General features: G+C 33.9%; 2 protein-coding genes across 5 annotated transcripts; both read right to left on the bottom strand.

The window, feature by feature from the left end:
• Positions 1-488: 488 nt before the first annotated feature.
• On the bottom strand, positions 489-8,700 carry ak7a (adenylate kinase 7a). 3 transcript variants are annotated; one of them, XM_051138812.1, is made up of 18 exons: positions 8,593-8,685; positions 8,360-8,515; positions 7,868-7,976; positions 7,597-7,691; positions 7,164-7,274; positions 6,958-7,041; positions 5,935-6,023; positions 5,699-5,789; positions 5,454-5,531; positions 5,221-5,370; positions 4,529-4,657; positions 3,735-3,840; positions 3,433-3,561; positions 3,289-3,354; positions 2,166-2,363; positions 1,607-1,809; positions 658-816; positions 489-556 (listed from the first exon to the last, which is right to left on the bottom strand). In XM_051138812.1, exons 1-18 carry the CDS (start codon positions 8,671-8,673, stop codon positions 503-505), a joined length of 2,088 nt encoding a protein of 695 aa, XP_050994769.1. In that variant the 5' UTR covers positions 8,674-8,685; the 3' UTR covers positions 489-502. The 3 variants fall into 3 exon arrangements, with proteins under 3 accessions (XP_050994769.1, XP_050994771.1, XP_050994770.1); XM_051138814.1 differs by having other exon boundaries at positions 495-560; positions 8,593-8,700; XM_051138813.1 differs by lacking the exons at positions 489-556; positions 1,607-1,809 and having other exon boundaries at positions 664-816.
• Positions 8,701-10,932: 2,232 nt separating this feature from the next.
• On the bottom strand, positions 10,933-21,619 carry galca (galactosylceramidase a). 2 transcript variants are annotated; one of them, XM_051138816.1, is made up of 18 exons: positions 21,552-21,619; positions 21,197-21,435; positions 21,030-21,098; positions 20,860-20,923; positions 19,536-19,649; positions 19,292-19,431; positions 19,149-19,187; positions 17,097-17,224; positions 16,841-16,996; positions 16,637-16,761; positions 16,431-16,558; positions 16,229-16,318; positions 16,047-16,136; positions 15,813-15,957; positions 15,549-15,729; positions 12,859-13,022; positions 11,532-11,608; positions 10,933-11,426 (listed from the first exon to the last, which is right to left on the bottom strand). In XM_051138816.1, exons 2-18 carry the CDS (start codon positions 21,323-21,325, stop codon positions 11,283-11,285), a joined length of 1,983 nt encoding a protein of 660 aa, XP_050994773.1. In that variant the 5' UTR covers positions 21,326-21,435; positions 21,552-21,619; the 3' UTR covers positions 10,933-11,282. The 2 variants fall into 2 exon arrangements, with proteins under 2 accessions (XP_050994773.1, XP_050994772.1); XM_051138815.1 differs by having other exon boundaries at positions 21,560-21,585.
• Positions 21,620-21,696: the final 77 nt, after the last annotated feature.

The following is a 21,696-nucleotide window of genomic DNA, read 5'->3' as shown; positions in this document are numbered from 1 at the left end:
TTATTATTCTTTGTTAATGTTAGTTAATAAAAATACAGTTGTTCATTGTTAGTTCATGTTAGTTCACAGTGCATTAACTAATGTTAACAAACACAACTTGTGATTTTAATACTGCATCAGTAAATGCTCAAATTAACATTAAGATTAATAAATGCTGTAAAAGTATTGTTTATTCTTAGTTCATGTAACTAATGTTAACTAATGAACCTTGTTGTAAAGTGTTACCAGTTAATATATTTCCTATTAGCTCAGCTGATTTCAATGAGCAGTAAGCTATATTCACAATACAAATAATTTATTGTTTATTTTATTTATTCATTTATTTATTTAACTTGGTCAAATTACAAAGGAAATCTGATCATGTGATCTCACCTCTCCCCAGTTGTTTTTTGTAGAAATAATTACTTGTGAATCTTTAACTAGTTTTCACTTTAAAAAACAGTAGTCATAAATAAAGACACAGAAATGCACCCTTAATGAAATAACCTATTTTATTGTATATTTAACTATAATAGCAGAGTGAGTTAATCATCTGAGTTGTTCCTGAAGAGGTATTCTGCCTAAAATGAAGCAAACAAATTATGACATAAAGTAAACGCAAAGAATTTGTTGTTATAAATATAACACATGATATGAAGACGATGAGACAAGTGTTACCAAAAAGTCCACAGGGTCATCAGGCTTGACCTTACAGCAGTTCATCAGTCCTTGAATGACAGTAGGCATGACATATTTCATCAGGTAGTGTCTCATGGGGACAGATCGTGTTTCTAATAGCTCATGTTCCTGCTTCTTCACCTCAGCCATGTTCCTGTTCTGAAAATACACATCCACAAGCTAAACAATTTAGTCGTTTTAAGGAAAACAGAATGCTTCTGCTTGTGTGAGGTCAGTAAGATTGACTGATTTTTTTTTTTTTTTTAAGAAATGAATAATTTTATTTAACAAGGATGCATTAAATTGATCAAAAATTACAGAACAGACTTTTGCGTTGTTACAAAAATTATGTTTAAAATAATAATAATAATAATAATTTTCTATGTATCAAAGAATCCTCAGTTTCTCCCTGAATCCTACAAAAATGCATCATGGTTTCCACAAAAACCATTTAGCAGCAAATGTGTTCACTGATTATAGTAAGTTTTAAGCAATAAATCAGCATTGAAGGATCATGTGACACTAAAGACTGAAGTAATGATGCTAATAATTCAGCTTTGCAGTACAGAATTAAATTACATTTTAAAATATTTTAAAATAGAAAATAGTTATTTTAAATTGTAATAATATTTCACGGTATTACTTTTTATTTTAGAATTAATTAAATAGAGCCAATGTGAGCATAAGAGACCGCTCAAAAACATTACAAAATCTTACTGACCAACAAACCTTTAAACAATAGTGAATATGATGTACACATTGACTTGAAGCTATTATAAAATGTGTGGTCACCAAATATTGTATTTTACAAACAAATACATAAATATTACAGGAGAAACCAGTTGAATTCTCCTGGGGGAACTTCACATTGCTACTATATTTGTGGTTCACCTGTAGTGAGGGTGAGGGCAAAGGACAAGTTTTTGTTTCAACATTAGGCCAAATTTACCCATTCCTCCAAAAGAGCAGTCATTTTATCATTCTCTAATCTCTGCTGGAGTTCTTTCTCAACTTCCTCCTGTTTCAGCTGCTGGTATCGTTCATTTTCTTTTCTCTTTCTCTCTTCCTCTATTTCCTCTGGACTCAGGCCATAGTTCCTCGGGCGCCCCACTGTCTTAACTATCTTCTCCACTGTGTCCAAATTCTCACAGTCTGAAAATGACAACATGAAAATACTATTCTCAATAACAATACCACCCTGCTTCATAAAAATCAGCTTATCTGTTTGTTCATTTAATTTAATTAATAATATTGGAAGGATTTTTCCTTTTCTCTTCATGTCTGTGAGGTCATCTAATTTAATTTGTAAATTTTATAATACTAGAATGGGGTAGGAGCTTATAAGATTTTATCTTCATCCTACTCCTGTTCTTTTTGTCATGGATTGTATTTTTTGTTGTGTTGCTGGATTGTTGTGGTATTTTGTGTTGCATGTGAAATTTAACAATTTGATAGAGTACCATTTTCTATGTAAGCACAAAAATAAGTGTGATAGTTTGGGCTCTAACCAATGTGTTCAGGGTGAATTTCCAAGTAATCAAAATAGTCAAGCACAGACTCGTCTTCTGCCAAAGCCTCTCTGAAATTTGCAAGACTCTCTGTAAACTCATCTTGAGTGTAATGCATCTCCTCTGCCACATTCTGTGGAAGACTCCGAACACGCTCTTTCAGAAACTCATCAGTCGCATCCAGTGAAAAGACAAACTCTGTAGGTGAAAAGGCCTGTGGTTGTTAACATGTTACAGCATTCGCCAACCCAATTTTATATCCATAATGTGACATACAGTACACTACCATTCAAAAGTCTGGACTAAGTTTCGTGTTTTTGAAAAAAACGTATTTAAAGTTGCATTTATTTCATTAATTATACCGTGAAAACAGTTATAAATATTATTACAATTTAAAATAAAAAATATATATATTTTACATAATAAAATCTTTTTATTAATCTTCTTAATAATCTTATTATGTGAATATTAAAGGAACACTCCACTTTTTAAAGTGGAAATAGGCTCATTTTCCAACACCATTTTCGAATCCATTCAGCCGATCTCCGGGTCTGGCGGTAGCCATTTTAGCATAGCTTAGCATAGATCATTGAATCTGATTAGACCGTTAGCATCTCGCTCTAAAATGACCAAAGAGTTTTGATATTTTTCCTATTTAAAATTGGACTCTTCTGTAGTTACATTGTGTACTAACACTGACGGAAAATGAAAAGTTGCGATTGTCTAGGCTGATATGGCTAGGAACTATACTCTCATTCCGGCGTAATAATCAAGGAACTTTGCTGCCGTACCATGGGTACAGCAGGCGCAATGATATTATGCAGCACCTGAAAATAGGCTAACTTCCATCAAAGAGAGTATTATGCCAGAAAATCAGAACTTTTCATTTTCCATCAGACTTAGTAAACGATGTAACCACAGAGGAATCAAGTTTTAAATAGGAAAAATCGAAACTGTGTCAACTGTTTAACTCAAGCGAAGTTGGAAAATGAGCCTATTTTCAAAAAAAGTGGAGTGTTCCTTTAACAACAATCATTAAATTATTGTTTTAACTATATTACTAAGGTCAAACATCTTGTTTTTTAGTAAAATATGTCTGTATGCAGATTCTGAGATGACTGACCTGGAATCAACACTTTGCTAAATTGGGTTATAGTAGATCTGGTATCTTCTACTTCCATGTTTTCATCTGGAAAACATTTCAGAAGTTAAAAGTAAGACTTTGTGTTTACATTTTGAGGTGTTTGTTTAAAATAATATAGCTGACCATGGAAAAGCTCTTTGGCTTGTGTATAGGTCTTTGGGTAACCATCCAGAACAAATCCTTGATTTCTGCAAAGCTTTGAGTTTAGCTTCTCTCTTATGATATGCATCACATGTTGCTCGTCCAAGTGGCCTGTGAGAACACATAATAAAAACTGCAGTTAGTAACACTGGCTATATCAGATTTGTTATATATCTATGCTTTTGTAAACAACACCATTAGACAATATCATTTTCTGAACAATAACAAACTATTTTCCTAGTCACATGAAACTGGATCATGTCAAAGCATAATTTATTGCATACCATCATTCTGAATCATGTTGTTCTTTAGAGTTTTAAGCTGCTCTTCAGCACCAACTAGCATTTCCTCGTTCTCACTTGTCTTTTCATTTCCCTCTAGCAATTCCTCCTGAAAAACACATACTGTAAATTCAAAAGACAGTTTTATATACAGTGGGGCCACAAAGTTAGTGCTAGTGCAAATGCTTCTGTTTTCTACAAAGTAAAAATTTTGCATTTCAAGTCCTACAACTGTCATACAATATTGTTAATGTGATCCTAGACCTTTGGACCCCACCGTACATCTAATCTCTTTACATAAAATATACACTACTGTTAAAAAGATTTTTAAATGTTTTGCATTGAAGTATCTTATGCTCACAGAGGCTGCATTTATTTGATTAACAATACAGTAAAAGCGGTACAAGTGTGAAATATTATTGCAATTTAAAACAACTGTTTTCAATTTTGATATATTTTCAAATGTAATTTATTCATGTAATGCCAAAGCTGAATTTTCAGCAGCCACTAAAATTCTTCAGCGTCACTTAATCTTTCAGAAATCATTCTAATATGCTAACTTGGTGCTCAAGAAATATTTCTTCTTCTTATCAATAAAATCACTTGAAATCAGAAATCCATCATTATTTTTTATATATATTATTGTGGAAACTTTTGATGAATAGAAATCATCTGTAATACTGTAAATGTCTCTACTGTCATTTTTAAACAAACTTTTATGCATACTTGCTAAATAAAAAAATCTTAAAGAACCTACTTTTGAAAAGTTATGTAGAAGTTATGTAGATCTCACTCACCAGTTGTCTAACTTTCTCGTTGATGGTTTCACTGACATTAACATGATGAAGTTTGTAATATCTGCACAACTTTACTGCAGCTGAGCTTTTGCCAACAGCAGGGGGCCCAAGAAGACAGATTTTTATTGGCTGAAGGAAATTAAATGCAAAATAGAAGTATGTTAGCATGTTTTGTTAAACTATATTGTTTTGAAATGTCTTCATATTATAAAAATGCCAAAAGCTATTACGGGCAAAAACAATATAAAAATTACACTCTTAAAAATAAAGGTTTCAAATGGATGTTTTTGCAGTGATGCCATAGAAGAGCCATTTTTGGTTCCCCCAAAAAACCTTTCAGTGAACAGTTCCTAAAAGAACCATTTTGAAGAACACTTTTCGATTATAAAGAGTCTTTTCTGCATTTGAAAGGTTCCATGGATGTTCTACGTTCTTCATGGAACCATCAATACCAATAACGAACATTATATGGAGAAAAATGCTGAAGTGTTTTCCTCAAAAAACATAATTTCTTTACGACTGAAGAAAGAAAGATATGAACATCTTGGATGACAAGGGGGAGAGTACATTATCTGTGAATCTTTGTTTTGGAAGTTTACTTCTCCTTTAAGAGTGTATGATTTTATTTCTGATTCATCTGCTTACATAAGACATAAACTTGTGTCCCATCAAAAAGAGTTAGCAAAACTTACCAACAGTTGTCTTGTCTGTTTGTATTCCTCCACCACTTGAAGTATGTTATCAACTATCCCAGATTCACAATCCCAGTGGAGATTTAATCTGTCCTTTAAGAAAACAGACTCAGTCCGAAGGTTGACACTAAGGTAAAGCAGGTCAGTTTCCTGTGAAAATACAAAATTATTTGATATATTACCTTCATATATTATGACATGGCAAAAATGCGTGTTCAGCAAAAACAGCCTACCGTAATTGTCTTTTTGCCATAGGCATCTTCCTTTGGGAAGTTTGCAATTTTTCCAGACCCCAGGGTAGAGGCAATGGCCTAGGAAAATAGACAGCTGCATGTTTAAAAATGATTTTCAGTAGTGTTTTCTCATTGCAAAATGAATCCTAAGTGTAAGTGGTACATTCAGTGTACGGGAACACAGTGCCATATACATTCAGTAGACAGAAATTACACAGTATAAAGATGGTGTGTGTAATGATTACTTTCACAATGTCTTCAAAAGTGTTCTTGGAATCATCCACAGCTATAAAATAGTGTGTTTTTGGTTTGTGATCAATGATGTTTTGCACCACTCTAAAAATGAAAAACAAAATGATGACAAAATACTGGATGAAACAAAACTAAAAGTTACAAAAAGGTAATAATACAAAAAAATAAAAATAAAAACACCAATCAATCAACATCATAAAAATGCAATTTTAACAGAAAATTTCCAAACCTTGCAAGGTCATGGATGTGAATGGCAGGAATGATATTTGTCCCAGGCCCAAAAACAGGAACGCTGCTAAGCTCTCCGAGCCAAGCTGTCTAGAGGAAAATAAATATGTTTTAAAGGAATAGTTCACCCAAAAATGAAAATTTTATGAAGATTTACTGAACCCCAGGCCATGATGTAAATGAGTTTGTTTCTTCATTGAAACTTACAATTTGAAGAAATTAGTATTACATCACTTGGTCACCAGTAGATCCTCTGCAGTGAATGGGTGCCATCAGAAACAGCTGATAACAACTTTTTATTCACAGCTGCAATCCACAACTAATCCACACCACTCCAGTCCATCAATTAATGTCTTGCAGTGTGAAAAGCTGTATTTTTGTAAGAAACAAATCCTTTAAGGTGTTTTACCGTAAAACCATCAATTCTGGGGAAAATACGTAAAGTTAAATAAATAAATTCTATAATCTACAATAATGTTTCCTACTGTAAAAAAGGTACATCCAATGTTGTCCTCTTCTAACAAAATTCATAGATATATTTGTTTAGAACTATTTTGGACTGTTTTTGCTTGTAAACGGCATTTGATTTGAGCATATTTTTCTCCTGATTCAACTTTTTCACTGGAGAAAGCAACAGTATGAATAGAGTGATTGTATTTTGGCTGAAAGCATCTTAATTGTGGATTTATTTAGTACAAACACGCAGCTTTTTCCTCACAAGACATTAATCGATGGACTGCAGTCTTGTGATACTTGTGGATTATTGTGATGCTTTTATCAGCAGTTTGGACTCATTCTGACAGCACCCATACATTGCAGAGATTGGTTACTGGTGAGCGAGATTTTAATACATTTCTGCAAACCTGTCCTTATGAAGAAACTCATAAACATCTTGGATGACCTTAGGGTGAGCAAGTTTTCAGCTAATTTTCATTGTTGGGGTACTATTCCCCTAATTTATTTTTTTTTTTTTTAATAATTGATATCAGGAATTATGCTGCTCTCGTATATAGTATTTCAGTACTTTAAAGAAGAAGTGGAAGATGTTCTCGCCCATGCCATACTGCAGCCCTGATGTCACAACATAAGTAGACAGCTTTGACTTTTTCTGAAAGAAGAAAAAAAAACAATAAGCTTGTTTAATATGTTAAGTTATGCTATGTTTGTTTCATATAATAAATTATATATTTTTTTCTGGAATTATATATTTGATTCTGGATTGATCATTACAGTCTTCCCCAGTTTAAGCACTAGTTTCTCTGTGCTGGTGTGTTCCTTGAAGTTTGGATGTGGTCTTCTTCTTTTGTAGTCATCTTCAGTCAAAGGAATGTCAGGATCATCCTTAAGATAAAACCAGAAAAAATAACAAGATCATGATGTGTGCCTATATATACTGTCAATGTAATAGTCTGAGACCATTAGTAAAATGTTTCTATTTTGTATTGTATTTTGTATTTTCCAATAAAAATCGTTCACATTCCAATTGATAATATCAGCATAATTTCCTATTTTTAAAATTAGAAAAATAGTAATTTAAAATTTTAAAATTTATTTTAAGTGTTTTTCTTTTAAAATCCTAAAACTGAATTTAAAAAAATGCTTTTCAGTTTGGTCCCAAATTGTACCTCACTGTACGATGTAAATATTTAAAAGCAACACTCACAGGATCAGCTGGTTTGGTCATTGCCCACGTCATGATTGTTGACAGCAGAATGAATATTTTTGGGGACCCAAAATGTTCAATTTCAGAGTGCAGAGCTACAGTAAATACAGGTTTAATGCACAGTTAGATTTGTTATGGGGAAAAAAAACTGAAAAGAAATGAAATGGTATTATGGGTTTCTCCCAAAATCTAGCAAGTTTCCATTTTTTGCCTGAGTGTGTCTCACTTGAGATACAGCCATGATTATTCTGGAAATCTGAGGAATTATTACCTGAAATGGCCCATGTTGCTTCATCTATGATATCATTGTGTTCAGTGATATTATACACAATAACATCACACTGCATCAGACATTGCAGAAGCTCCTCTCGACTCAGAGACTAAAATATGAAATTAATTTAAGTTCAATTAGGCCTGTTACCAGACTTGTTACCAGGGTCAATAACATGTCAGATATTAATGTTTTAACAAATCTGCTTCAGTGTTTATTTCTTATCTTCTACAGTAAATAAATTAAAAATAAGATAGCCTTCATTTTTTTCTTAATGATTTTTTCTTCATTAAGGAAAGTCACACCTTCATATTATGCTTCCAAAAATATCCAAATGAATTTTAATTCAGATATTTAAAAAACATGCTAAACACATGTGAATGTGAATGTGAAGCCTATGCATGAACTGCACTTTTAATCATTTTTAAGTACATTATTAGTTTCAGACATAAATGTCATCTACCCATACTACAAAAGAAATGATAAACTAACCCAATATTCCTCCAGTGCAAAACTTTGTTTTTTTGCTTCTTTATTCGCGACTGTTCCGACTATCTGAAAACGCGCGCCTTCTGATGACAGTTCATGTTTGTCCTCCTCTTCCTCTCCATCATTAATCGACTCTCCGACGACACATGAGGACAAGAACTAAACAAAGCAACATAAAACCACACCGCTTATTGATATTAATGTAACTCATGTAACGTACTAGTAGACACTTTTACCTGGGCGATATATTTGGACGAATATGAGTCGATGTTGTTGAGAAAGACTCGTTTGGTGCTGCTCTCACTGTAGTTGGCCATGTTTGTGTTCTGGTTGCTATGGAGATCATGCAGCGCCCTAAACTCTCATGATCAACTCTTCCTCTTGTTTGTGCTATTTCTTAAAGCCTTGTTCTAAATTAAGTTTAATAGATAGATAGATAGATAGAAAATTATTATTTATTTATTTAGAAAATATTTTAAAACCATTTTAATTATTGCCATGCAGCGTCTCTTATAGCCTATGTTCAGTACATGTTTTTTTTAAATGATTGCAACCAATTCAAATGTTTAAAAAGTATCAAAGAACAGTCCAAGAAGGTGTGAGAGTCACTATCAAGCACCATTAAAACGTGGGACGTCCTGTTGTGACACATGGTCACAGAAGCCAACTGCAGGAGCACATGGTGTGAGAAGAAGGCAAGATTATTTGCTTTAGTAATCTGTTTAAAATGACATAAACTGTACATAAAAATGTGTGTGTGTATGAAGGTGTAGAGAAGATTTTTCAGGTCTAATGATTTTTTTTTATTATTATTTTGAATGTTCAGAAATTCAGTTTTCTTTTCGTTGCCTCAGGGCAACGTTGCACAATAAGGGCAAGCAAGCAGGGGTCCACAGCTCCCATTGACAATACATACAGGCAAGTAATGTGTGACAAAAAGGGAAAATGCAAGGTTCCTTTATTGTGCAAAAAGTGTAACATGCATCTCTGCTTCACAGCAGAGAAGAAGTGCTTCTTAAAGTTTAATATGAGTAAAATCTCATTCCATGAAGTCCATGATATGACACGACACACTACATGAGGGCTGGGAAACTTGAGTCCTGGAGGGCCACTGTCCTGCAGAGTTAGGTCCAACCCTAATAAAACACATCAGCATCAGCTAATGAATGTATTTTAAGATCATTAGGAAGCTACAGGCTGATGTGTTTAATTCAGGTTGGAGCTAAACTCTGCAGGACAGTGGCCCTCCAGTTTCTCAGCCCCGCAATACGACACAAACCTACGTCTGTATCAAATGCAATATATCAGTGTGTTTCAAGTGTTTTTCCCTTTTCACTTAATGATTTCTTGACGTATTTCGACAGATTTGTGATTTTGTATTGCTCTCTGAACATTGTCCTATGATATGTAAATGAAAAATTTTCTGTGATTCTGCACCATTGTTGCGCAACGTTGCCCTAAGGCAACACAAAATATTTTGGGATGGGGGATGAGGAGTAGTCAAAAAAATATTGTATTAATAAACTGTTCCCAAATAAACCAAAAAATGATGTGGAATCAATTTTTATCATGTATTATCAAAATTCATGCAGTAGAGGGTTAAAACAAGTACACATTTTTGAATAAATGTAATTAAAATGTTCATTAAACAGATTTATTAAAAAAAAAAATATTCATAGCCAGAAAACAAGACCTAATTGACTTATTTTAAGATCAACGAATCACAACTAATCTATTTTAATGATTGTTTAGAATAATGACAACAAATTAAGTTTGTAGGTGTGTAATGCATGCTGCAGTGTTTAGTCCAGCAACTTAAGCTGTGGCCTGTAGGCTATTTATTTAGTTAGTTAGAATGACAAAATAAGAATTGTTATATCTTCAGTTATTCCAAGTCTGAATATATAATTTAAAGATGCTAATTTGGTAGGGGTCTCTAGGAAGCACCAGGGCTAGTGTCTAAACATACATTTCAGTAATGTTTTAATCATTAAAGTATATTGTCAGTGTCATCACTGTATCTTTAATTTACAAATATAATAAAGAAGAGCAGTGGATTTTTTGTTTGCTTGTTTTTTTTCACATACTTAAAAATAGATTGTGCCTGTAGCCATAGTTCAGTCGTGCCTGAAAACATTTACAACAGAAAAACAATACTGAGAAAAATAACCCAAAGTCATACTTGGAATGCATAATGCTGCCAGCAACTTTTCATCAAAAACGCTTTGCATAAAATTTAAAAGGGGGTTAATTAAATGCATACATTCTATCTGCTGCCAAAATAAATAAATAATTAAATAAAAATAATGTAAGTGTAATGCATGCTGTTATTTTACAATGCTTATGGCATGATGGTATGATAAATACTCTTTCATGATAAAAGACCATTTAAAATCATTCTTCATACAAGTTATGTATGATATTGCCATGCAGTTTTAGGTAGAAGAGACTTTTTAGAACATGTGCACATTGTCTAGACTGCTCTTGTATAGGCCTTTGTCAGCTTTCCTATGTTGTACATCCAGGATACTTTTTGAAACAGTACTGAAGGAGTCACTTTTATTCACTCAAACTCATTATTTTTCACAATTTTAGCTCTGTTTATTATTAAAAGATTTCATATAAAACATAAAATCCATCAAATATGTGCAAATTGGTAGTGTCATTCACACATTGCTATGAAAAACAGCCCAATTATAGTAATTGCCACAAAACGTCCCTTTTTGAAGAAAACAAACAGTTCACACTCACATTCCTCACTTACAAAGCACAAAGAGAAAGGTTTAAAAAAACAAAAGACAAATCATCAAATTAAACAAAATAGGCATCCATCACAGTATGTTTGCATTAAAATAAAAAAGGCATTTGGTTGAAATCAAATTGTGTAACGATTATGTAAACAGGATTGATGTGACATAGGCATGAATTATTCTGCATTTACTTTGAAATTATCAAACTGTGCATATTCAAAAGAGAGAGTTCCTAGTGCAACCCAGCCATTCTTGGGTTCGACAACCACAGCGTTCTTCCACAGCAGATAGCCATTCAGCATCCCCGTGGCAAAATATCCCTGTACGCCAAAACATGCACATTTAACAACAATGACAAAGAATAGTTAAAAGAATATATATATATATATATATATATATATATATAAATAAATAACAGATTTTACCTTGACACTCAGGGTTAAGGTATACCATACACCTTCTCTTGTTCCTGACTGCCCTTCAGCAAGAACTCTCTGTCCACCTTTAATGTGAAAAACAAGATTAGTCACAATACAAATCGTTCACTGAGGTACTAAAACGGAAACAAAATGAAGACCGGAATCAGATGGAAAAAAAAAAAAAAAAAAAAAAAAAAAAAAAACATATAGCACCGTAATCCCCAGTGTATACCATTACATGGTTTAATGGCAGTTCTAATTTAATAGTTGGTGAGTCCATGGATTTAGTTCGAAATGACATAACACCTATTCATTCTATTCATTCTTCATTTTGCTGTAGATTTACGGTGCTCTTAGAAAAACCCAGCCCAGGTCAGTCAGTTCGAAGTTATTATTAGAAACTTAAGCACAAATTGGGTACCAGGAATGCTCAGATTCTCCCAAATCAGTGTGTCAGAACTGGACCAATGGGCTGCCATAGACTCCCTAGTTATGCACAGCTGCACTGTGCAAGTATTGTGCATGCTATTGTCCAAAAGGCTATGCATGTGCAAAGCATATTATTTTATAACCAGGGTTTAAAATTTTCATCCAGCAATCCAACAAATACACATGAAAATTGGCAGTGCACATCAATTTGTAGGTTAGAATGTTTTTCTGTCACTTACATGCCATCACTATTAGAGCCTTTCCTCTAAGAGGAGCCTCCAACATTAGCAAAACAAAGGGTGAAGTAAATATATAGTAAATTACATTAACAATGATTTGGGACAAATATATGAACGTACTGACTTCAACCTAGGCTGGAAGATGTTTTGTGCATTTTCCAGTAAGACGTTTGTCTTTCTGTGAATCAAATCCATGCTGTGAATCAATATTTGAAATATGATAATACAGATTCACTTTCTGTCATTTTTCTGACAATCTTGAAGGGAACTTGTGCCTGTACAGTGATTAGATTTATTGTTTTGGACTGCAGCCTTTAACTTGAACATGCAAGTACAGAATGAGCAGTCGCTGAGCATTTTGTTTTTATTTATTTTTAATGGTATCCACAAACAATGACTGACTGCCAAAAAAAACTAAAAGCCACATAATGTTTCATAACCAGATTGAATAATACATATATTTAAATATAAGCTGTGATTTTAATAATCTAGTTTGTCTGATATTTTCCTTTTAGCTAGTGGAAGTTCCGATTGGCTGATAACTTTTTTTTTTTTTTTTTTTTTTTTTTAAGTTAGTATCCAAAATGGCTGGTGAGTGAAACGTTAACCTGTGTATAATGATAAAATTAAACATGAACAAAGAAACAGAAATATAAAATGGTTACCTATATCATTTGTCACTTTATAGGTTCCATTTGCATAAATCCAGTAAAAGACACCCTTTGCTTCTCTGACAGATTCTCCACCTTGATCAACCCTGGCTGCCAGGAACACGCCTCCAGTGGCAGGAGTTTCAATGAGGACGTCACAGGACACACTGAGATCTGTCCTAGTTTGACAAGTAGTGAATTTTGGTTACATGTGATTAATTGTGAGACAGAATGTAATTTACTGTAATACTACAGTATTGATTAAAACATATCTGCAAAATGTACATTCTCCCATATATTGCTCGCTTAAAGGAGAAGTCCACTTCCAAAACCAAGATTCACATATAATGTACTCAGTGTTGGGAAGTAACTAGTTACATGTAACGGAATTACGTAATCTAATTACAAAATAAATGTAATTGTAATTAGTTACAGTTACTGAGAAAAAATATGTAATTAAATTACAGTTACTTTTGAAAAATGCCAGTGATTACAAAGGGGATTACATCTGAATTTTTTTACACACCCACCCCCACTTACAGATTTAATTGACTTCTTTTAAATTGCATTAACTGCTCTAAAATGAGACACCAATGTTTCAGGAGTTTAGGACACAGAACAGGACACATGCTTATTTGATAACTGTTTTATTTCCTATTTGGGTTTATGCATAAACTTTATTTTTTAAGATTGTTTTTTCCAAGGCATTGTTAGATGCTAGTGTTTTCTGTCATAACTATGCAAACATTTGATTTCAAACCCAGCATCACAGCTATTAAACTATTTCTTGTTATGATGTTATTTATGTTATGATCTTGTTATGACATATAGCGCAACTGCGCTCACGGTGACCTGAGTTCGATTCCTGTCTCGAGGTCCTTTGTCGAACCCGCTCCCCTCTCTCCTCCCAGCTCTTTCCTGTCGTCTCTCTACTGCCCTATCACAATAAAAGGCATAAAAAGCCCAAAAATAGAAGTTAAAAAAAAAAAAAAAATTCTGAATTTGTGGTGGCTGTGCTTTAAATTAAATAATTACACAGCTCAGACTCTTTTGGGGCAACTTAAGTCAGTGCTATATGCTTGATAATTTTTCTTGGTGGAAGCTTTGCGTTTGGTTAGCTAATAAAATATTAAAACTTAATTCAATATTATGTGTACAGTATCTTAATTCTGTCATCCTGGTATCATGGACTTGCTCTATTGTTTCATACAAACACAGCTGCTGACATTTTTTTTTTTTTTTTTTTTTTTTTTTTGTACATTGTAATGGATTATAAGATAACTAACAAACTAGTACTACTACTTATTTATGTGGTGAAATGTTGTGTAAGAAAACTGGTATGACTGCACTGTATCCCTAAAATGTCTAGTTTGAACTTGCCGTTTGCTAGCAACTGATTTCTTCATGGAAGCTTTGCGTTAAAATATTTCAACTCAGATCAGTGTTTCATGTCTAATGATTTTGACACGAAATATCTAAATAATCTATCAAGCAGTTGTGTAATAAGTGAGATAATGTACATTCAGCCAGTTGTTATCGCAAAATAAAGATGTATATTATCCCTTACTTATTATAATCTTAATTCAAGTGATAAAGGATTTTGAAAGTCTGACAGTAATGAGTGTTGAGTGCTACTGTAAGGTTAACTCTGCCTGGTTTAAATGTTTCAAAATGATTAACAGTTGAAAATATTAGAAATTTAGAAAAGTAATCAAAAAGTAATTAAAAGTAATAAGTTACATTACTTTAATAAAGTAATTGAAAAGTTACACTACTTATTACATTTTAAATCAAGTAACTTGTAATCTGTAACCTATTACATTTCTAAAGTAACCTTCCCAACACTGAATGTACTCACCCCCTTGTCATCCAAGATGTTCATGTCTTTCTTTCTTCAGTCGTATAGAAATTATGTTTTTTGAGGAAAACATTTCAGCATTTTTCTTCATATAATGGACTGATATGGTGCCCTGATTTTGAACTTCCAAAATGCAGTTTAAATGTGGCTTCAAACGATCCCAAATGCAGTTGTAAATGATCCCAGCCGAGAAAGAAGGGTCTTATCTAGTGAAACTCAGTTATTTTCATTTAAAAAAAAAACAAAAAACAAACAAAATTAAAATACTTTTTAATCTCAAACTTGCCTTTCCCTCCCTGAACTCTGTGTATTCTGACACAAGACAGTTAGAGTATGTCAAAAAACATGCAAAGAAGATCAAACACCCTTAACAAAAAAGGTAAAACAGTGATATAGGACGATTTGAAGCTGAGGGAGAACATGAGATGGGAGTTTTTCGACATACCCTAACTGTCATGAACCGGAACAAGTCCAGGCAGAGTAAGACAAGACGAGCGTTCGACATTGAAAAGTATATTAATTGTATTATTTTTATTAAAATAACTGATTGTTTCACTAGATAAGACCCTTCTTTCTCGGCTGGAATCATTTACAACCGCATTTGGGATCGTTTGAAGCCACATTTAAACTGCATTTTGAAAGTTCAAAATCGGGGTCACCATACCAGCCCACTAAATGGAGAAAAATGCTGAAATGTTTTCCTCAAATAACATAATTTCTTTACGACTGAAGAAAGAAAGACATGAGCATCTTGGATGACAAGGGGGTGAGTACATTATATGTAAATTGTTGTTCTGGAAGTGGACTTCTCCTTTAACAAAGATCACAATACTGAAGACAAACATACCAGCTGTAGTCCCCTATGACGCTGATGGTCTGGTCAGCATCTCTCGCCCAGGTGACCGGTCGTTCGGTGACCACCTGTCGTAAGGTAAACGCATGCGAGCCATTATCTGTGCTATTTCTGAAGTACTCAAACACACCGGTTTGATCAGCAAAATACGGGGCTTCAGAGAATGGAGGGTTATCTAAGAATGAAAAAAAATTCTGTTATGAACATCACTCGAGTCATTGCTTCCAATAGTTTCCTGTTGACACTAATATTCATTACCAACAGTGAAGTCATCAGAGTAATTCTTTGGAAATAGGCAAGATTTGGGGGGGTCTGGGTAAGAGCCTTTTTGTCCAGTGTTCACTGTTGTGATTGTGTAAACCTCATCAACATCTAGTTTTAGGGCGAATAAACCATCATAGACCTGTGTGGAAACAGGAACGTTCATTTACTGCCTATTCATTCTAAAGTGTGTGAAGACATGAAATACAGAGCAAACTGATTGAAATATACCTCAATAGGGCTGCTCCGCTGAAACAGTGTATCATTTTTGGTCTCAAAATCCAATTTTGAGTACCACACTTGAAGGTCAGTGAGATGTGCCTGAAAAAGATGAAAGCACAAGCAACATAATATTAAGCCTTAAGGTTAAGAAATAAATGGACAGAAATATCAACAGACAGAACTGCACTTACAAAAGAACCTTTGAGCTGAAATACAGCTATCTGAGGAGAGACGTCAAAGTGCGGTAGAGGAGGTCGAATGCATTGAGAGTGCTTGTGTGTCTATAAAAAGAAGTAGAGAGGAGTGTTCATAGAGATCAAAATAAGTGATTCACTAAAACTTGTGACTTTCACAAGACGCAAACAAGACATACGAACAGAGCCATCCACCCACCATGGTTTCAATAACAATTGTCAGGTTCCCTTTACGGTCTGTTAAAGCCACATAACTTCCTCCATGGGTGAGTTTCCCTACAGTCTGCAGATAAAACCAGCCTGGCTGTGCAAACTGAGTAGTGTGCGCTATAGCAACAAGACATACAATTTGTCAACACTCAAGAAATAACTGACATTCACTTATTAGCTAAAACAACAAGTTACCGGTCATCCATATTGGAGATTGCACTACATAATGTCCACTCCAGGGCTCGTCAGCAGTCATCAGCCCATCTCCACCAAAGGACAGATTCTCATAGTAACTTGCTATCAAATTCCAGGATATAGTCCTAAAAACAAAGCAGTCCTACTCTCAGCACATTAGATGGGTATTGCAGAGAAAGCGACAGGTGTCTGCAAACCACTCACGAGGTCATTCTGCCATTCACGTAGTTCTGGTTTAAGATACGAGCCCAACATCCCGCACCGATGTCATCATTGAAGGTGCTGTAATCTTCAGAGGACCAAAGCTTCTTCTCCGTTAACAGTGCTTCCTTCACTGTTATGGTGCCTGGGTAGTGGACACTGTAAAGACTTCAAACTCTTAACTATAATTTGGTTTACACTTCATAGTTTAGTAGTCGGTCAATATGCATTTTAAGGCCAAAGGTAGCAAACTGCATACCCTAACACCTCAACAGCATCATTCAGATATGGATCCTCCAGCATGGCAGCCGCAACGGACCAGTCTCCATCTGCAGCAATGATGCCGATATTTGTATAACCAGCTCTGTCCAAAGCATCTCTCAGCACCTAGGTAGTCAGATAGGATAGACATATCCATTTGGACTGATTGAAATATTGATGATTTTGTCAATATAGTAAGGCTGTTTGGAATGAAGATTACAGAATTAAAGGAGAAGTACACTTCCAGAACAAAAATGTACAGATAATGTTTTTTGAGTTAAACATTTCAGGATTTTTCTCCATATAATGGACTGATATGGTGCCCCGATTTTGAACTTCCAAAATGCAGTTTAAATGCAGCTTAAAACGATCCCAAAAACGGTTGTAAATGATCCCAGCCGAGGAAGAAGGGTCTTATCTAGTGAAACGATCGGTTATTTTCATTAAAAAATACAATTTAAATACTTTTTAATCTCAAACGCTCATCTCTGTGTATTCTGACTCAAGACAATTAGGGTATGTCGAAAAACTCCAATCGTATTTTCTCCCTCAACTTCAAAAATCATTTAAAAAAAATCATGCTACATTGCTGCAGAAGTATCGACACAGTCTTTGCAAAGTGAACATGCAAAGAAGAATCAAACATTCTTAACAAAAAAGGTAAAACAGCGATATAGGACGATTCTGAAGTTGAGGGAGATTTTCGACATACCCTAACTGTCATGAACCAGAAAAAAAAAAAAAAAACAGTTCAGGCAGAGTGAGACGAGACGAGCGTTTGACATTAAAAAGTATACAGGGTTGCTGCAGGATTTTTAAGTTCAAATTTAAGACTTTAAGACCTTTTTTAAGACCTGTACAAACAAAAAAAAATAGTACCATATGAGCAGGGTAGGGCAATGTCTATGGTTAAATATTAAACCGTAAAATGACTGTAAACTACTGTAAAAACTAATTTACAGTTCAGATTTTTCACAAAAACAAAATTTTAGAAAATGATACACTTCACATTTCTTTAAAGTATCAATTTTTGAGAAAATAGATGAGTCAAAAATATTACTTATATTAATTTAAACAATTATTATCAATAAATTATTTTATTAATTAAAAAAAAAAAAAACAAACAAACAAAAAAAAAAAAACATACAAATACATGTTAGCGTTTTGATTTTTATGATGAATTATCTTCTTAATGATCCACCAGTTCACATTTACAGCTCTGCATGTTTGCAGGGTAAAAACATGGGTCACTTTTCGCTTTGGTCTGAACAAAAACAACCCCAATACTATGTTCCCACAATACCGGAGGCTGCAGTTCTAGGACCACGTTTCTAGGACCCTTTCTGGGACATTTTTTGGGACAGTGCCATCTAGCAATTCCATTCCAAACAAAAAAACAAACAAACAAAAAAAAAAAACAACAACATCAAACAGACGCAAAGACTAGATCCATGGAAACTATTCCTTTTGTTTACTATTAAACTATTCCAGATGGCGCATTTGGAACTGCAGACATACGTTTACCCAGCAAAGCAGCTCAGCACCAGACTTGGAACATGCAGCGCTCATGTTTATTTAACAAAATCATAACCTTTTTAAGTTTAATCGTCACACTAAGCTGTATCGCAATTCTGGTCTTCCCGTGCCTAAAATTTAAGACCTCTCACTCATAATTAAGACTTTCTTGTACAATTTAAGACTTTTTATGACCTTAAATTTGATACAACTAAATTTAAGACTTTTTAAGGACCCGCAGGAACCCTGAGTATATGAATTGTATTATTTTTATGAAAATAACCGATCGTTTCGCTAGATAAGACCCTCCTTCCTTGGCTGGGATCGTTTACAGCCGCATTTGGGATCATTTGAATACGCATTTAAACTGCATTTTGGAAGTTCAAACTCAAAACACCATATCAGTCCATTATATGGAGAAAAATATCCAGAAATGTTTCCCTCAAAAAACATAATTTCTTTACAACTAAAGAAAGAAAGACATGAACATCTTGGATGATAAGAGGTGAGGGGTTTGTTCTGGAAGTTCTTTTACCTTAATGTATACTGGATCATATTTTTTTTCATTCCATATCTAAAAAAAAAAAAAAAAAAAAAAAAAAAAAAGCAAAGTTTAATTGAAGTTCCTCTTTAAAACAACATCATAATCATTTGCACTATTAGCTAATGTATATATACCCCAATGTAATCAATGTCAAGGTTATGATGCTGCTTTGCTCCATTGATCCATGTAACAACATAGTCGGCAGTAATATTTGGAAAGAAGTAAGGCCATTGGGTTCCAGCTCCAATCCATCCCGGAAATGCCCAGGGAAGACCTTCAAAATCAAAGCTCTGAATCAAGTCAAATATCTCTCATCGTCTCAATATTTCTGTCCTTTAATTTACAAATGGCAAATGAAGTGTAGAAAAAACTAATCACCTATCAGCTTGATGTTTGGATTTCTCTTCTTGGCTTCTTTCATAAGCCACCACTCATATCCACGGAAAAAATTACCATCATCCTTACAGCGCATGTGAGAGGGTTCTGTGCCATCTGTCGAACAGACAAGTAAAAAGCCTGTAGTATAACTCAAACATAAAGTTTCTGGGAAACCTAAATGGCTGAGTTTGTTTCGGTCTATTTTCAGTATTTAAGTCTAAAATGTTTTTACACTAAACTATAAAACTATTTTTAAATTATATTTGTTAACAGTTTTTTATTTTAATATTTTATTTTGCATTAACTCCCACACTGGTGTAAAAGTGGGGTGACACTGCTAGTGATTGGCTATAACAAAGCTTTACAACTTTTTTCCTACATGAGCATCAGAAATTGCTGGCGATGTTTTACAGTTGGACGGAGCTCAACTTTATGGAAATGACAAGCTACTACCAATGGACTGCCACCTGATTCAGTTAGATACCATGGCAGCGTAGGACCACCTTCTAGAAATCAACTCAGAGACTTGGCAATGAATTTAACCAATGTCAGTATGAACACAGATAGAGATTGTCCAAAATACATAAAAAAATAATAATAATAATAATAATAATAATAATAATAAAAGGTTATACATATAAAGCAGAGGGTATCTGTAGTGAAAATATATGTATTTTCTTTGCACATAGGTGTAAATATTGTTAAATACAATTTATACCCCAGTGTACTGTGGCACATTATAAAACCCAATAATATGTAATAATAACATACTCTGTGCATACGAATCCCTAAAGCCCATTCATCTAATAAACATACACACACACACACACACACACACACACACACACACACATATATACACACACACATACATACATATATTTATTTATTTTATTTTATTTTTTCCAAAAATGTTTTTAAATAAAACAATTATTTTATAAATATGAATTATTATTTCATTTTATGTTTTGGGGGATTTTGTCATTAAAAGCTTATTTTATTTATTTATTATTCTTTTTTTTTTTTTTTTTTTTTTTTTTTTTACAGTGTCTTTATCATATAATTTTTCTGGTTTCCTGCCCCCCATCCCCCCCCCCAGCATGTTTCTATCACATGACTCACAACAGGTGACTCTGATTCCTGTACAAAGGTTTTTCAAATGACTGGTTAACAGGTTTTGTTAAACTATTATTTTCTATGAAATATTAAAATATTGTGACAAACTACGTAATAAGATTTTCTTTTAATGATGCATTTCTTATAGACTTTTTAAATTTTAGAAAGCCAGACAAACAAACAAACAAAGATAGACATTTTGTATTACCTGTGGTTTGAGCATCGCCTCCTATTTCTACTTTTAGGATGTGCAGCGAAGCTCCAAAGTTGGGCTGAATAAAACCAAACCCACAACACAACAACACATCTGGTTATTCAATGCATGTCCATCATTAAATGCCACACATATTAAGCTCAACACATATTAAACCCAATAACCTTGAACAAGAAATCCAATATCTGACTTCGATACGGCTCTTCATAGTTGACAAGAAGTCGGGAAGTGGCCTGAGAAGAAAAGCAACGGTTAGTCACTCGCAACCACGGACACAACAATGGACATTCTACGCAAAAAGTAAACTTTAGAAGAAGTTAACACAACTTACTCCTCCTCCACTTAATCCACCTATTCCATCAAACTCTCTCCCTAATCCAATCCGATCATCTATAACATAAAACTCAGCAGAGCACCCGACAATGCAGAAGATTATAAACAGCAGACTGTGTGTGTGCATGTTTAGATGGGTGTTTGTATGAACTACTAATGAAATCTGTCATGAGTTTTGCTCATACTTCCGCGTCATGTGCTCCGATTGATTGAACTTCAAGTGAAACGCATATTAACCTGTCATTATAAGAGAAGCACCTCTCTTGTCATTGTTCTTTAAACAACCATGTAACTTAGGGGTTAAAGTAAGATTCAAGCACAATGCATGCAAACATAAGAAATTATTTAATTACGTATTTACTGCATTTCTCTCATTCCTGGACATGAACGCTTTGCTTCCCTCTTCGAAAGAAAAACAAGTACAAACCATCATTGTACAAATAGCGCCGTGATTGGTCAGTAAATATAGTGCGCTCTGATTGGCCAAAGTCTCACCCT

Source organism: Labeo rohita, chromosome 20 (genome assembly GCF_022985175.1).
Source record: "Labeo rohita strain BAU-BD-2019 chromosome 20, IGBB_LRoh.1.0, whole genome shotgun sequence".
NCBI classification, from domain to species: Eukaryota; Metazoa; Chordata; class Actinopteri; order Cypriniformes; family Cyprinidae; genus Labeo; species Labeo rohita.
This window is presented reverse-complemented; position numbering and strand designations above follow the sequence as displayed.

Coding starts and splice junctions, on each gene's coding strand:
- ak7a (XM_051138812.1), bottom strand. CDS start 8,673: ATGGCCAACTACAGTGAGAGCAGCACCAAACGAGTCTTTCTCAACAAC. Junction 5,371..5,453: donor ATGGCAAAAAGACAATTACG/GTAGGCTGTTTT, acceptor GTATTTTCACAG/GAAACTGACCTGCTTTACCT. Junction 3,841..4,528: donor ACGAGAAAGTTAGACAACTG/GTGAGTGAGATC, acceptor TGTGTTTTTCAG/GAGGAATTGCTAGAGGGAAA.
- galca (XM_051138816.1), bottom strand. CDS start 21,325: ATGCACACACACAGTCTGCTGTTTATAATCTTCTGCATTGTCGGGTGC. Junction 19,650..20,859: donor AGGCGATGCTCAAACCACAG/GTAATACAAAAT, acceptor TCTGTTCGACAG/ATGGCACAGAACCCTCTCAC. Junction 19,432..19,535: donor TCCAAACATCAAGCTGATAG/GTGATTAGTTTT, acceptor TTGATTTTGAAG/GTCTTCCCTGGGCATTTCCG.